The following is a 17,846-nucleotide window of genomic DNA, read 5'->3' as shown; positions in this document are numbered from 1 at the left end:
AACAACATAACAGTCTGAGAATATGTGCAGATAGTAAGCTGGCCATTGATCACTGTCGTGTAAATACTCTGAGTGGTGCTCGTCTGCCCAACAAACCTTTAATGAGTCCCTACAGTCCAGCCGGAGTGTTCACTGTGAAAAACGGAACATCTTGTGACAGCTGAGACTTGAGCGGCTAAAAAATTGGGGCCTTCAGCTCAGTGTGTTTAAAGGAATCAGCCTTTGTGATGAATTTTTGATGTGCAAAGCGAATCTTCAAGGTACATGACCGTGTATCTCTGCTGCGTTCGGCTCTGTTTTTAAACAAACATCCTTTTGGCACATACAAATTACACATTAATGACTTGACGAATGGGGAGTCATTGTTAACAGTATTTCCAGGATATCCCATTTCAAAAGCATTATGCCGTGAGCTGTAATTTTTCTTTGTCGCTCTAGTAACGTGCTATATTTGAATAATTAATTTGCTGAAGCTATATTGGATACTCCTACTCCTAAAAAATAGTTTTATTAATGATCTAGTTGTATATTATTACAATCACTTTGATTTAAAAGAAAGTCAAACTCTTTTAGTTTGGAGTTATTGATGTGGTTAAGGTGAAGGGCGCTACAATTAAACAGAAATAGCACTGTGTGGACAATTCTGTAAACTAGCAAAACCCGGAGTCTGGAAGTCTCCCCCACCAGTTCTCTGTGACCTAGTTGAGTTGTTGGCACATTGTGAAAGCCTCAGCCCCCTGGCTACTTTTATTTATATAATGCCCTGACAGGATTTGTGTGGCCATCGAGCAAGTTGGCAACAAACACTGAAATGCTGATTCATAAATCATGTCTTGGTGGTTTTGAATTATGGCTTTGTCCTATTCTTCTGAGGGATATTGACAGTCATTTGGGACTCATGTCTTTATTCTTAAACTTTAAATCATAAAACTCTTACTTGCACTACAGTTACATCTTGGCTGCTCAGAATATCAACATACTGTAATCTGATATCATGCATTGTAGCTTTGTTGAGTGTTGCCAATGGCATACAAGAGTCCATTATGTGCAGTATGAAATCTGGAGAGCCTCTCTAATGCAATTGTATGTTGTATTTGGTAGCATTTGATGATTCAGACAAAGATTCCTCTTGTTAAAACAGCATCTTTTTCCTTTTTTGTAAAAGAAAAAAAAAAAAAAAAGTGGTTCAAGTGGTAGTTCACCCAGCGATGTAAACTGTGTCATTTACTCAACCTCATCTTATTCCAAACCTGTAAGACTTTCTTTCTTCTTTGGAACACAAAAGAAGAGAAAAATCTCTTTTCTTTGTAGTTTCTTTTTACCCCATTGGCAAATAGTGTTTTTCCCTCTCATTTTCACAAAAACCTCACTAGTTTGAGATTTCTATGCAAAGAAACTAAGGTTTATTTTTTGTCTTGTTTTGAGATGTTTATATGTTTTTACTTGAAAGACAAAGATGCTAAAGGATTTCTTTGCAATACTCCTCACTCCTATGTCTGGTAGTAGTCTAATAGTAGTCTGATTCGGTGAATTGACTCACAGTGAGAACTTGAGAACCGGATCAGTCCAGTGGCTCAGTTTTGTGATTCATTTGAAAAGATCCAACTCAAGGTAATTTGTTCACATTGCTACTCTCATGCACATGCATAAAGATTTAAAACATCAACCTCCATTATTGTAATTGCATGGAAGAAGAGCAACCAGCACTATTTTTTCTTGTTCAGATTATCCCTTTTGTGTGTGTTCCCTTTCTGTTTCACAGACGAAAGTCATACAGGTTTGGAAAAGAGTGAACAGAATTGTTATATTTGGCAAACTAATCTCTCTAACTAATCTAATGAAGAAGCTAAAATGCTCCCCCAACGAGTTAATGTTTTAAAGTATCAAAAAGCAATATGTATCAGAACTCTGTTTCATAGCTGTGAATATGACTATCTTTCTTTTTTCCCCACTTATCTTCCTCTAGCAGACCTTGCAGATCTTTGAAGAGAGTGCAGCACCTACTCTGAGTATGGACTTGGCAAATGAGGCCCATGTTCTGGTGGTTTTACTCACCTGCCTGTTCTTGATGTGCCGGGCTCAAGAGAAGGACTACACTGTAAAAGAGGAGCAGCCAGAGAATGTGCGCATCGGAAACCTGCGCAAAGACCTAAACTTGAACCTAGATCCAGACATTAAACTGTCTTCTGCGCTGCAGTTTAAACCTGTCTACAAGACGGGTGATGTGCCTTTGGTCAAGGTAGAAGCAAGCACGGGAGAGATTTTCACCACAGCCAACCGCATCGACCGTGAGAAACTCTGTTCCGGAGTCTTCACCGAGAAGCGCTGCTTTTACGAGATCGAGGTCGCAGTGCTACCCGACGAGATTTTCCGACTGGTTAAGATCCGCTTCCTCATCGAAGACATCAACGACAACGCCCCGCTCTTTCAGTCGACGGTTATCAACATCTCCATTCCAGAAAACACAGCCATCAACAGCCGCTACCCTGTCCCTTCCGCATTTGACCCTGATATTGGGATCAACGGGATTCAACACTACGAGCTTGTCAAGGTGAGTTCAACGTCCAGCTGTGATTTATTACGTGACACCGCCATTTAATGGGCCCTTAATGTCCAGAATAAAAATAGCACTAAAATAAGCAATAAAAAATTGTTTTTGGCTCAAGGTTTTAAAAGTAATTCAAATGTAAGGTAAGTTGTTAATTGCACCAAGATAGATAGATGAACAATGGGGAGAACGGTTCTTTCTTCTAATTGATGTCTTCCGAGAAACTAGTGTAATATTCTCAGAGGCTTAATGCAGTCCGCTCAAACTGAAAAGTAGGATAATGGTATGCATGCTATTAAAATATATACAGTAGCAGATACGTTGCATGTGTATTTAATTTAGCATTTTATACAGTGTCAGAAGGCCCATTAACCCCAGAAGTGGTAAAAAGTCACTAAGCACACTTGCATGCATCTGGGCTGTCAGTCACAGTGTGGAAGATTAGGACGTAGCGCAGTTCACTGAATGAACTAGTATTCCCCAGAAAGGTCGCCCTGTATTTTAATTAAAATTCAAATACAGTGTGAAATTCAAATACAGTGTGAAACAAAGAGCCCAAGACTGTCATTAAAGTGTGAAAGAGTAATTTGTACCTTTTCTTTTGAGAATTAGCCGAATCCTTGCTTTTCATGTCTGATTAAGTTACCAATTTGCATTTTTAAAGAGTCTCTTTCTCTCTCTCTCTCTCTCTCTCTGCCAAGCTGCTGCGGCTCTCTCGATTGCCTGTGCTTGGAAAATGACCAGTGCGTTTCCTCATACAATTACAATAAATATGTAAAGGCTCTGTTGCCTTTCAGATGATTTCATTTGTTCTTCGTCTGCAAGTGTAGTGTTTCTTTTTATGAATCATGCATGCGAGTTTGGTGAGGGTAGATCTAAGTAAACAGAAATGGAAAGGGAGGATATGTTTCATCCTCTGAGGTTGTTGAAAGCATCCCACGAGCAGCATCTGGCCATGAATCCACCTCTTGGACTGCGTTTGCATGGTCCTGTGAGAGTTAGAATCTCTGAAGCTCCCACACAGTAATGGTTTAGACCGGCTCACCGTCAGCATGGAGCGGCACGATTAGCATTGTGGGCCACAGCTGCTGCGCGCATAGCTTTGAAAGAGCTCTGATAGCAATCCCTCTTCTGCTCTTTACTCATTCCAGTCATGTCCCCTAAGGAGGAAGCCCTCGCTTATGACACAGAGGGCCGTTATTGCCTACCCCGGTTTTAATTGCGGTGCCATATTAATTGTTCCATCAGCATTAGTGTTGCCATGTCACCTGGAACGATGCACAGAAGCACCTCTGGACACTATCAAGGTCAGCCTACAGAAAGTAATACCATGCATGGCTGGAGGAGTACTTTCCATTAGAAGAGATTTTATCACTTAAGGAGAACCTCTTTACAAGTCCTATCTGGAGGCATTTGGATCAGATCAGGCTCATGGGATGAGGATATTGACTTTTCTGTTGTGGGTTCCACCCAACTCATTGTTATTTTTACTCTTCCGTTTAAGCACTCTAACCTCACATTAAGAAAGCCGTTTCTCTCCTTTTGAAGCCGTTTGTGTGCTTTTAATCACCTGGGACCGCCGGCATTGTCGTTTTAGATCTGCACCACATTTTAGATCTTTCTAAAGGACTTTCGTTGCAGCAAAGTCTCTGTTGGATTGCTTATTTGGAGGAGTCAAGGTCAGCATTAAAGTTGTTACCATTTCATTTCAATAATTCATGAGTATTTTGGTTTTCATCTGTGTCTGATTCCGATTTGAAACTAGCTTGGAAGAGAAACTAGCTCAGCTTAAATAATTTATCCAAAGTGTGATTTTTATTTTATTTTTTAAGCTCTCACTTCTCACTTCTCCAGTTATTTCACTTCAAGACAATGAGAAGAGCCAGTCGAATGATGCATTAATGATCAAGGGCTGACAAGTAACATGTCATAAAGAGTTTCCATGAATATTGCACCACAAAGGCTTGCGAATGATTCTCGAGAAAGATATCATCGTCTTAGAACAAAGTAATTGTTGTGCCTGAAGTTGAGCTGAAGGGTTCTGACACTTCTCACAAAAGGTTTGTTTCCCAGGAAACGCTTGCAATATATAAAATAAATAATATTAATTAGAACAATTAGCCTATCAGATTATAGATGCTCATTAAACCAAACGTTTTGGAATTTCACTCCCTTGAGAATGAGTCTGAGTAAAAGTGTATTCAGTTTAAGGATGAGTGCATAAAGTGAAACTGATTTCTGCCACCGTTCTGGACAATAGTGGATGCAAGGGAAAGGGTAACAAATTCTAATCACATTACTACCTGTCAGTTGGTTCCTGGTTTCATTTGTGCCTAATTTCTGGCAGATTGTTCAGCCAAAGTTTTGCCAAGGAGACAGCGCTTGTGTTTCGGTCACAGGCAAATGGCTTAGATCTGATTATAGTTGGCAGTGAATCAAAAATAGGTGACAACATTTTCAGACAATTTAGTGTAAGTGAAATATTTATGGCTTTATATGTTGTATTATATGTATTTAACACTTTATACAGTGTTCCAACACAATACAATGGTGCAAAGGTCTAAAATATTCAGTTTCTCGGTTGTTGATACTGAGTTCATTCTGAGTCGTTGCTATAGAAGGTCATCTCATTGATTCATACCGCAGATACTTCAGCCAGTCTGCAAAGCTGAGAGAAACTCTGGGGTTGAACTACATGAAGCCCACTGACACTTAATATTCTACTGTTAAGATGCCGCTCTCTTTGGGTTATTTATAACCGACATTCGCTTTTGCATATATTCCTTGATTGCACCAGACAATTGGGTTCAGTTTAAGCAATTTTTTTGGCTTTGTCTTACACCCAGTATCATCCCCTGTCAGTCTTAACTTGAACAAAAGAGATTCATCCCATGTGTCTCTCATAATGCTCTATGGGTCAGTTAGAATGAATATGTAGATTCTTATGCACTAACTGTATTAATTTCAGACATTTGTCACTTCCCTTGAGCCTGTGATTCATGTTCTTTTTGCTCTACCTGAGTCTGTCTGAAGATAATCAGAATTCCCCAGCCTCATTTTCTATGGGCCTGGCTTGAAAAATTATGATTGATCTCCTCATTGCTAGGCATTTTTAAATCAGACTCATTAACTAATCCATGTTTTAGCTCCCTGTATAAATCTGAAACAATCATAGATAACTAGTGGAAAAAAGCCCTTATTGTCACCATGCATGCATTTGCAACTGACAAATTGTAACCCACATTTATCATAACCAAAAGTACAAGAAACAGATTTTTGTGCTGATTTTTACATTTACTGTACATCTTCACGGCAATCACTTTTGTTGAATTGTGTTGACGCTATAATAAAGAAAAAAAGCCATTTTGTATGTGCTAATATATGTAGGCATCCAAATTGTTTCTTTTATAACTTTTCTGTTTTAATGCTAATTATGTACTTGGATGCGTATTGATGTGTGTGTTATTTGCATGTGTTAGTAGTACTGACAGTAGACCACAGATGGTCACAAAATTGTGCCAAGAACCACCAAAGGGGGATGTTACATGATTTTAGCATGTAAAAAGCTTACTTTGTCAACCCCAAATATAAATTGTCATTTGCTATTGTAGTTAATTTGTGGCTGCATGCAGTGTGCCCATAGAAAGTGGTTAAATGGCTAAATGATTCAAGATCACCCATAGCATGGGAAATGCATATATGTATCATAATCACATTTGAAATATGTGCCTAGACAGAGTAATCTTTCCCAGCTTTATATGAAGCAGGAAGCTTATCTCTTAAGGAAGTTGCCTTTTCTTGTTCTAGCATGAAATGTTTTTGACTGAAAGAGCTTCAAAGAGCCTCTTTGTTTCACAAATGTGCTTGACTCTCATTCAGGCACTGTTCCCCTGTCTCCCTCGCTCGCCAACCACAGAAATATAGAATATGCGTGATGTTTTGCCGTACCATGTAGCCTGATCTGTAATCATAAATATTAGGGCGTATTAGGGATAGTTTCGGTAGGAAGGCAATTATTTTAAACAGTTGAAGCCGGATTCTCAGGGGGATTACATATGCATTTGTTTTCATTTTCCTCAGGCTTTGCTGTTGCCTAGATTTAGCTCCTTGCTGGTAGAAAAGCTTTTTTTAATGTTCAGGTTCTTCTCTTTTCTTTAATCTGTGGTGGTCTTGCAGTGTATTTAAAATGGAAGCTTATCTCTTTGACTCCCTTTTCAGCTTCTTTCTTCACATATGAACTTGAAACTGCACAAGCTGTCTTCCATAGACTAAATCAGAGTCTTGCTAGTTGGGTAAAACAATAAGTTGTGTGCAGCAAAGCAGAATACACCAGAGGATAGGGCTAGAACTCACTGTTTTATTATTATGTTGCTATGAGATGCAGTGTGGCATTGTTACTCGTGTTGGTTGGTAGAAAATGTTGTTTTTGAATGTTAAATCTGCCATTTTCTGTCAGACTGGCATATGGTTTTTACAATTTTTTTTTTCATTTTTACATTTTACATTTCACATTTAACGAAGCACGCGTATTAAGGAGTCAGCAAAGGTCAGGGAAGAAAAAACATGTATTTCATGAGGGTCAATAAAAGGCTTGCTGTAATATTTCAGACAGGAATAGGTGCATCGATTTATGCTTACCCAAGTAAATATGGAATGACACAAGGTAATTTCCTCTCCAACAAACAGTTTTTGATTGTTTACCACATCTTAGACTTATTTACTTTGGGGGGAGAAACTGTGCTCAGTGCATCATTTATGGCACATATTTTAGTTTTCAGGTGCTCGATGGAACTGTTTACTGTGTGGGGATCCAATGTTTGCTTTATAGGATCATATCCCCCGGATGGGCTTTTCAAGTAAATATTTTGAAGACCTTGTGCATTTTCTCATAGGATTAAATAACTTTAACCCCAAGGTTTAATGCTTGAGCTAAAGCCAACATCTGTTGAAAGCCAGAATAAATGACTGGCTCAAACACATTAGTATTTGTATTTTTTATTTTTATTTTTTTACTTCTGTGAGTTATGTCTGAGAGGTTTTCATAACACACATTCCCACATACATTAAAAGCAAGATAATGTAGTAATAGGCATAATAACAACTACAACAACAACGATATTAATAACTGAAACAACAGGAAAAATGCACCATGCATGGGATTTTTAGTTTAGGTATAAACATCAAGTGGAAGTGTCCTCTTACTGGCATTTTGCTAAACACTTTAAAGATGTACTGTTCTTGGTCAAATATACTACAAACAGTTTACAAAACTGCTATTTTTTTTTAATTTTCCAGAGTGTGAGTGAATTTGGCCTGGACATCATCGAGACGCCTGAAGGAGACAAATGGCCCCAACTCATAGTCCAGCAGAGCCTCGATCGGGAGACGAAGGACACCTTTGTGATGAAAATTAAAGTAGAGGATGGTGGCACCCCTCCAAAGTCCAGCACAGCCATTCTGCAGGTCACCGTCTCAGATGTGAATGACAATCGGCCGGTGTTCAAGGACAGCGAGGTGGAGGTAAACGTTCCTGAGAATGCCCCAATGGGAACATCTGTCACTCACCTCCATGCCACAGATGCTGATCTGGGATCCAATGCTCAGATTCACTTCTCCTTCAGCAACCAAATCTCCCCTGCCACCAAACGACATTTTGCTATTGACAGCACAACTGGACTGATTACCGTCAAGCAGCCATTGGACAGGGAAGCCAACCCGGTGCACAAGCTTATAGTGCTGGCCAGTGATGGAAGCTCTACCCCTTCAAGGGCTACAGTAACAGTCAATGTTACAGACATTAATGACAATGTCCCCTCCATAGATACCCGTTATATAATGAATCTCGTTAATGGTACTGTGCTGTTGTCTGAAAATGCCCCCCTTAACACAAAAATAGCCCTAATTACTGTGACGGACAGAGATGCGGATCTGAATGGTAAAGTGACTTGTTACACTGATCATGATGTACCTTTCCGACTGAAGCCGGTCTTTAACGACCAGTTTTTGCTCGAAACGGCCGCACCCTTAGATTACGAGACCACTCGAGAGTATGCGATTAGGATAGTTGCATCTGACTCTGGGAAACCTCCTCTGAACACTTCGGCAATGGTCCTGATTAAAATAAAGGATGAGAATGACAACGTCCCAGTTTTCCCTCAGCCTGAAATCCAGCTGTCCATTCCAGAAAACAATGACCCGGGCACACAGTTGATAAAAATCAGTGCAACAGATGCAGATAGTGGTTCTAATGCCCTTATTATTTATGGTCTTGGCCCAGATGCTCCTGATGGGTTTAACATAGATCCCCGTTCTGGAATCCTTTCCGTTGTCAAAAGGCTGGATAGAGAGAAGCAGGAGAAGTATTCATTCACAGTCATTGCCAGGGACAATGGTTCTACCCCTCTCCAAAGTAACGTCACCGTCAAGCTAATAGTCCAAGACCAAAATGACAACAGTCCAGCCTTTACCCATCCCGAGTACAACTTCTATGTGCCTGAGAACCTCCCTTTGTATGGCACAGTGGGTTTGATCACTGTCACGGATGCAGATGCTGGTGACAATGCAGTCGTCACTCTCTCAATCATAAATGGGAAAGATAATTTCATCATTGACCCCAAAACCGGAGTGATCAAACCAAACATTACCTTTGACAGGGAGCAACAAAGTTCCTACACATTTGTTGTCAAGGCTGTGGACGCAGGTCAAATGCAAACCACCTCCTATGCCAAGGTCACCATAAATGTTGTTGATGTGAACGACAATCGACCGGTGTTTGTCATCCCCTCCTCGAACTACTCCTATGATCTGGTACCTTCAACCACCAGCCCTGGTTCAGTGGTGACCAGAGTATTTGCCATTGACAATGACACTGGGATGAATGCTGAGCTGCAGTATAGTATTATTGGAGGGTCACCAAGAGGACTGTTTGCCATTGACAAAACGACAGGCAACATTACTCTGCAGGAGAAGATTGTAGCAGCAGACCAAGGACTTCATAGGCTAGTGGTAAAGGTCAAGGACTTGGGACAGCCTGAGTCTTTACACGCAATCGCCCTTGTTCATTTGTTTGTGAATGATACTGTCTCCAATGCCACATTCATCCAGGAACAACTTCGCAAGAGTTTAGAGACTCCTTTGGAGCGGAACATTGGGGACAACGAGGTGACACCCCAAACCAATGGCTACGTAATTGTTGTTATTGCCATAATAGCTGGGACTATGACGGTTATCCTGGTGATCTTTGTGACTGCTTTGGTACGCTGTCGACAGACACCGAGACACAAAGTTGTCCAGAAGAGCAAGCAGAGCGGCGAGTGGGTGTCACCCAACCAGGATGGTCGGCAGATTAAAAAGAAAAAAAAGAAGAAGAAGAGATCCCCAAAAAGTTTGCTGCTGAATTTCGTAACCATTGAGGAATCCAAGACCGATGACCCTACTCATGAGCACATCAATGGCACCTTAGACCTCCCTGTTGAACTTGAGGAGCAGACAATGGGAAAATACAACTGGGCTACCACACCGACTACATTCAAACCCGACAGTCCTGACTTAGCCAAGCACTACAAATCCGCTTCCCCTCAGCCAACATTCCAGATCAAACCAGAGACCCCTGTGGCTCCCAAGAAGCATCATGTCATTCAGGAACTCCCACTGGACAACACATTCGTGGTGGGCTGTGACTCACTCTCCAAATGTTCCTCCAGCAGCTCCGACCCCTACAGCGTTTCAGAGTGCAGCTGTCAAGGCGGCTTCAAGGCACCTGGACAAATCCACACCAGACAGGTAATTCACAACTTCCTTTCTTAAACCACTCGCTGCTCCAGCTCCCATTTGTACTGTCCTTCTGATAGAAAGATGTAGAATGGAAGGTGACAGCCACATGTGCTGAGCTTCAACATGGGCTCAAAGATGCGTGCGTGTCGAGATGCAATGTGCAAATGAAAATCTGAAACTTAAAAAGTGGGAGGCTGTTGGTTTTATGGTTGTGTGCTCGTATTAGCAAAAACAGCATTTCACGTCTTCACTGAAGAAGACTGTAGGAAAAATGGCGCAATTCATCAACTGAAGGAACATTGTAGATATTAGGAAGACTGTGACAGATAGTGAGATGTTGGATGGCTTTGATTATGGGATGTTTTTTTTTTTTCTTCTTCCAATCAGACGTTCAATTCTAAAGAGTAATTATTAGCAAAACAACTTTTTGTGTATACAAAAAACAAGAGTGCTAGCTTGAGATTACAGCTATGTTTGTTCTTGATTGACATGCCAAAACCAAGCATGCTTGACAGAAAACCAAACAAGATAGGGTTGCGTTCCACAGGCACAACTGAACAGATGCACACTGCTGAAACAATTGTTTCCCACACAAATGCTTGATAGAACTCATTAGAGCTAAAACTTGTAACATAGTAGGGAAAGGCTGATTATTTTTAAATAGAATTTCGAACTCAGTCCAAAGGAAACATTATAAGTTGTCTCCGAGGAAAATTGCCGGCATTAATGAGACGAAGCTTCATTTGAATACTAGTATTCTAGTCTATGGTTCCAGAGGAGATGTGCCAAATGCAAAATAGCTAATAAATAAAAGCAGGTGAGGGACATAAATGTAAATTGGGGTGGAGAGAGAGGTGGCCTCGCTGTGGCGACTGGTCTTTCTCACGGAGTGGAAGACTGAGCTGTGCAATTGTAGGTCAGAGAGATCAAGGTGAAGACAGAGCTGTGGGACCGTGAGACTTAAATAGAAGCATATTCACTAATAACTTGAAACACCATTCATTTTACCTATCAACTGCATGTTTTTAATGGCCAAGCAGTCTGCAGCGTAGCCATTTTCTCAGGCAGGTTAGAAAGCACAGGACTGGGGTCGGGAATGTAAGCTGGCGAGACTCCAGGGGCCTAAATTCAAACAAGACTGAGCATGTATACAGTGATAGGACACTAGATAGGACACTATCTACATGATCAGTAACTAGCTGCCCAAAATAATATTTTTTCTCATCTTCTTTATTTCTTTCCTTAGCATTCAATCACAGACAATTTTTTTTTTTTTTTTTCCGGTAATATCATGTCATCCACTGTGAGCTCTTGTCCTTATTGAAGAAAATCCCCCTCTGCATATTTTTTACAAATTACAGTATATCCACTCAGATGCTTTGTGCACATGGTAATTTAAGGTGACACCCACACATAGCTGATGTTCCATTTTCACCATGAGGCCTTTATTTTAAAATGCAGTTAAAAGCAACGCTCTGCCATGGTGCATTATACATAAGCCTGCTTACATAGTGAGATTATGGAATGACACATAATTTAGGTTAGATTTGTAATTTGCCCTGCCATAGTTGTCTTCCTGCTTCTGTGTATTTTGAAATATGCAGAAATATTTGTTAAAGGTTTTGAAACCTTGCATCAGATTCTTGAAATATTTGTGATTTAAAATCCTATTCAGATGGTGCCTTTTACTGTGAATACTATAGCTACTGCAGCAAATTATATATGATATTTATTTATTTATTTTATTAATTTTTGTTAAAAGAGTGTATTCTTAATCACATTGACCCCTTCTTTGAGCAGTTCAAAACCTATTGGCAGGCATGTTTCCACCGGTTCTTTTTCTTTCTTCTTTCTTTCTTTCTTTCTTTCTTCTTTCTTTCAGAAAGAAACATAACTTTTCAGGTTTTAAATATATTGAGTGTAACTTTGAATGCCTTAGTCGTATGCTATTTCTGTGCATATTAAAGGTGTCCTGTATGTTTTGACCGGTATAGACTATTGAATTAATATATTAGAAAGAAGTTAGTGTTGAATCATCTCCAATTCTAAAGTAAAGTGCTTTTTATGTTGTATCTTATCGTTCCGTACATTCGGTAAAGCTCATTTTTCCTTTCATATATTATCCATTGTCTATAATATTTCTTCTTACTTAGTCATTTTAGACCACAACTTAGATATCAGCTCAGAGCCATTACTGACAAACAGACAGTGGATATTGCAGTAGAGAATCTAGAATATCAGATCATGTCTTGTACCCGCTGGCCCCATATTTGGTGAAAAATCTCTAGTGTCTCATGTTAGCTATAAAGCAGTGACACAAATGTCAGCATTATTTAACTTTAGCGACCCCATCTCGATGTCTGAGAAACATCATGTCTGAATTTACCGTGATGAATAGGTGCCAGAACATTTGTAGGGACCATTAAAGGATGCATTTCTCCCAGGAAACACTCGCTGATGAAGGTCAATGGGATGCTTAGCAGGGCTGGGAATGATGTCAGCATCAAAGGAAAGCTCATCAAAATACAACATATTTATGGGCCATATGGCTCATAATACCATCAGTTGTCCATTCTGCATTCCGAGCACCACCACAAACCTCTTTCCCACCCCTTTCACTCATCTCTGCCTTTCTTTTATCTTTCGTCTCCCAGTTCTCAGACAGTGATTTTAGAGGTCAATCCCTCCGGTGGTGGGGGGTTCTGTCTGAATACACACTTTAGTTGTGGCAGATCAAGTAAATTCCACCATACTTGACTGATCCCTGGCAAGGCCATGAATATGCAAGAACTCTAGTCAAATCAATCGCTGTAAGGCCTCTATATTCAGAGCAGGGGTGTATTTGAGGTCAGTAGCTTCGCCATTCTAACCTCATGTTACTTGCAAACCCACCTCCATTTGGATTGGTATGAATATGCCCTCACAGGCTTATGAGGTCTCACAGTCAAACACATTTTCTTTGCATCAGGCTTCATGGTACGTTCGGCATTTCAGAAACATCATAAAATATGGCAGAGGATGTCCTTGAGTCCACAGTTTGTGCTCTCAACCACCCGCGTTTCAATAATTCAAATTCTACTTCATTTTTGAATCTCGCCGGGTATAGGGCAGATGTGCCTAGATTTCCAACTAAACACATTTTTTAGAACATGAAGTGATTGATCTCTCTTGAAATTCTCTCTCTGTATTGATTACCTCCAGTTGTGTCAAACTCCAGGCGATTTCTGCAGCGTTTAGCCCATCAGCAATTCTTGTGCATCTTGGCATTTAGTAATATATTCTGCATGTTTGTTTAAAATTCACAAGCTTTAAATATGTGTATGCCTTTTTTAACTGTCTGATTCTCCCACAGATAATCCTAAGTAATATTAAATTTTGCCGTTAATAGTACTACCCAGAGATGCAGCCATAATTGCTATGCTTTCTAGGTTAATAATTTATAGTTTGGTTATTACATCATTCTGAAACATGTTGCACTTTTAAATATTGTACATTAATGTACAGTGTATGTATGTATATGTGTGTGTGTGTATGTATGTATCTCAACTTATTTTATTTTTTCTCGGTGTGATGCAGTTGTTTCAGCATGCGTTTATGTGTTGAAACAACAGTTTCTAGTTAATTGTATATGTATGTGTGTGTGTGTGTGTGTGTGTATTAGTGCTGTCAAATGATTAATCGTGATTAATTGTCCAAAATAAAAGTTTTTGTTTACATAATATATGTGTGTGTACTGTGTATATTTATTATTTATATGTAAAAGCACACATACAGTATATATTTTGAAAATATTTACATGTATTTATATGTATATATTCATATAATTTATATTATATATAAATATATTTATTATATAAACATATATATATATATATATATATATATATATATATATATATATATATATAAGCGCACGTGTGTGTGTGTGTGTGTGTGTGTGTGTGTGTGTGTAATGTAGGTAAGATTTTGTTTGTAAAATAAATTACTAATTTTATTCCGCAAAGATGTGCTAAATTTATTATAAGTGACAGTACATTTACATAAGTTACAAAAGAATCCTAAAACACATGAGGTTAAGAAATACATGCTTGTTTTTATTTATTATTTATTTTTAAGTTGGAACAGCAGAGTGTGTTTTTTTTTTGTTTTTTGTTTTTTCTCCTCAAAGAAACCTGAATTAATTTGTATACATTTTATAGGCATGTGTGTTTCCCAGGAAACGAACCATGACCTTGTCATCACTGCCATCTTGTTCTACCAGGGAAGCTGCATTGTAATATCAGTTTTTAAAAAGTCACTCTGTGTTCATTTAACATGGCTGAAGAGTGAATCAACAGTACAAGAAGCTTTGAAATGGTACTTTCCTCTTGCACATGCTCATTAACAGGTCCACTGCTGCTTGCTGATGTATTTCAATAATGAATTTAAATTTAAATTTAACCTTATTAGCTGAATTTTATCGTATTTTTAAAAACATGTTCATTACCAGCTATTTAAAAAAAAAAGAAAAAAAAAAGTGTTCTAGTCCTATGAGCTTCCTGTTGTCATCAATGAGTGAGTGTTGCTGTAGTGTGGTGGGTGTAACAGCACATTTGGAGCAAAAAGCAATTTGGTTGACCTGCATGCACTGACTAGTCACTTTTCCCAGCATTCTTCAAGGTAAATCCGACGAGATGAAATTAACACAAACCTCTTTCGGTCTGTTCCTTGAAGAATGCTGATTATCTCCCTCTCTCTCTATGTATGCACGTGAATGTATATGTCCAGAGAGAGGCCTTCATTATCATCTTACACAGTACATACTGCAGCTTAGCAAGCCAGATGATCTTGTAACTACAATCTCCCTATATCTGTCTGTCTCTCTATATTACAGGAGACGGCACTGAAACCACCACTCTATGGCACACTCTGTGGCACAGGTACAGCTCGCTCCCACAGGATAAAAATCAATCTCTAGCTGCCATTTCCTAAAGAGAGGGAGGGAGGGAGAGGAAGGCACTCACTGAAGAGGTGAAAACACGAACTGTACAGATTCTCCAGCCTCAAACGAGTCCTAGAGAGTAACGCCAGACTAATTTAACCGTCCGAAACTCTGCTTGTGACTTGTGGGAGGTTTGAAATGCTTTGTTTAACCCCTTTTGTCCTCATTTACCGATTGCACCGAATAGGGCACGAGAGACACATCCACTCTGCTTATCCAAATGGAATATGAATATGGCAAAGACCTCTGTATAGGATGTTTATATAGAAATGTATTTATGTATAGCAGCAGCACAGTCCTTGTCGTCTGTGTGTCTATTTATTGATTTTGTTCACTGATTTTCTTGATTGACATATTAGACAAAGTTCAATGAAACTTCGACGTGCCTGGTGGTTGTTTCTTTTTTTTTTTTTTTCTTCCTTTTTCATATCCTTTGCTCACCAGCTTTTACTGTTTCATTTGTTCATTCTGTGCTCGTATCCGATAGATCACTGCGAACTCCTCGTCACCGATTGCCACGGCTCTCCTCGCACTGTCCCAACGCTTGTTAACATTGAAATGCATGGCCCTCAATAGGAGGTACCAACACGTTTTAGCTCTGTCACTGATTGACTCTGACTTTGGGACGCGGAAGATTCAAAAAGAACCCTAATGCTTTGCTAAGCTGCAATCATATGGGACAGTGCTCCCGCTTCCTAATCAAAGAAACCCCTTGTACGCAGTAGAAAGGGACACCGGCTCTGACCTCTATATGTTGTCTGTCGTAGTCTGCTTTTACCAGAGCCAATATAACTTGTGAGATGTATTTACTGATTTTGAATAGAAAGCCTCCGGCAATCTTGTCATACGAGATGGTAGGTTTTAGTTACATCACCTGGGTGTTTGTATATTCTGAAACTGACATGCTATGTATTCTTACAACCAAGGTGACTAAAAAAAATATATAGTATATTAAAAGTAGAAGATACAGTACAGAGCACGAGAATACAACGTGGACTATTCAGATTTTGTCAACAGCAATAAATTTACGATAAATCGAGAACTCACCCTACATGAGCACTTTAAAGTTGTGATAATAAGCATCCCACAGCTAAAGCTCTCTTTTGTGAAACTTAACAGTCGGGTATTTCCGCCTTGAATGACTATTACATCACTAATAAATTGCCTCGATGGATAGCACTTTTGTTCGAGCTGTAATTTACTCCTTTTTAGCAAATGGACTGATTTGTAGAAGTGTCTTTGGGCCCAAATGTTTGACCTCTTATTCTTGCGGAGGTATCAGATGTCTTAATGGTGTCAAGTGTAACACTCTGGAGTAGGAAACACAGAATGACTCACACATAAAACTGTAGCACTGTGCAAGAAACAATTAGACATGCCTGGATATTTGGCATTGACAATGAATGAGAGGGAGGGGAAAAAGAAAGAAATTGACTTTTTCTTTTCATGTTAAGGAGTTGGTTAAATCACTTTCATTATATATGAAGCACCTTACATTATCTTTGTATTCTCCGTTGATTTGCCAACATGTGAAGTAAACTGTATATAACTGTTTTATGTATGTTTGAGCTTTGGAAGTTTATTAAAGTCTTTTGCATTGTACTGCACATTTCCATGCGTCATTTATTGACCAAACAATATACAGTGGGGTCCAAAACTCTGAAATCACTAGAGATAATGCTTCTGTATTGTAGTTTTCTAATGCTAATATTTTGATTATAAATAATACAATTTGGAAAAAGTCACAAAATTATATTGCTTAATTTGATGTTATTATTTAGGCAACTGTTTACAATAATATTCCATTAGCTTACATTAGTTAATGCATTAACTAACATTAAATAAAGACTAAGCTTTTTTTTTTATGAGCTCTCTTTTTTTGTTAGTTATTCTTGATTTATTTATTACTTGATTAGTTTTCTTTACAAATATTTATTTTTGTTGAACTGTGAAGCTTTAAGCTAAATGTTGTGGTGCACTAATTAAAACTTCTATCAAACACAGAAGTCATGTTAGGCCACATGGGCTCTTTAAACTCACAAGTACATTGCAGTCTGTGGAAGTACATAAATTACAACCATATTTATTTTGCCCAGTTATGCAACTGCACTGGCATTTATGCATCTTTTGAAATGTACATTTTTTATAAGACTAAACAATTACAATTTTAAGGCTCGCTGATCACATAACTGTATTTCCTCAACATCCGTTTGTGAGCGGGCCCAAGAGCCAGCCATTGTTCCCATGTATGTGGTTTCAAAGCAGCTGTTCCAGAAGTTCACATGAAAGAAAGGAGAAATGAGAGGCGCAATGGAAAACAATTTAATTGCTTATCAAAGTTACTTTAAATTGCAAGACTGGAGAGCTAATCATTTCCCTTGAGGGAAATATGTCCTTGGCGATTAGAGAAAATGGTGCACATTTGCTATGTTGAGCTTGCATCTTTTTACTTCCTGAGGTAGTGTGTAAATGTCAGCCTGCTATTAATATCGCAATGTAAACTCTCAATGTACTAAACTTTGTGTACATTCATGACGATGCTGG

General features: G+C 39.0%; 1 protein-coding gene across 13 annotated transcripts in view; it reads left to right on the top strand.

Moving 5' to 3' along the window:
- pcdh11 (protocadherin 11) overlaps nt 1-17,846 on the top strand; it is a 203,751-nt gene that overhangs the window by 33,412 nt on the left and 152,493 nt on the right. For 7 of the 13 annotated variants that reach the window (XR_009274189.1, XM_058798152.1, XM_058798148.1 and 4 more), the window contains 2 exons: nt 1,967-2,551; nt 7,844-10,330. Coding sequence is in view for 12 of the 13 variants with exons in the window: in XM_058798144.1 (XP_058654127.1) it covers nt 1,967-2,551; nt 7,844-10,330 (3,072 nt within the window). In the remaining variant the exon portion in view is untranslated. Of the gene's footprint in view, nt 1-1,454; nt 1,612-1,966; nt 2,552-7,843; nt 10,331-15,194; nt 16,905-17,846 lie in introns of those variants that run through there. The other 6 variants (XM_058798150.1, XM_058798146.1, XM_058798145.1 and 3 more) reach the window with 3 other exon arrangements.

This window comes from Onychostoma macrolepis, chromosome 14 (genome assembly GCF_012432095.1).
Source record: "Onychostoma macrolepis isolate SWU-2019 chromosome 14, ASM1243209v1, whole genome shotgun sequence".
Classification (NCBI taxonomy): Eukaryota; Metazoa; Chordata; class Actinopteri; order Cypriniformes; family Cyprinidae; genus Onychostoma; species Onychostoma macrolepis.
Note: the sequence above shows the minus strand (reverse complement) of the source record. Positions and strands in the feature narration are given on the sequence as shown.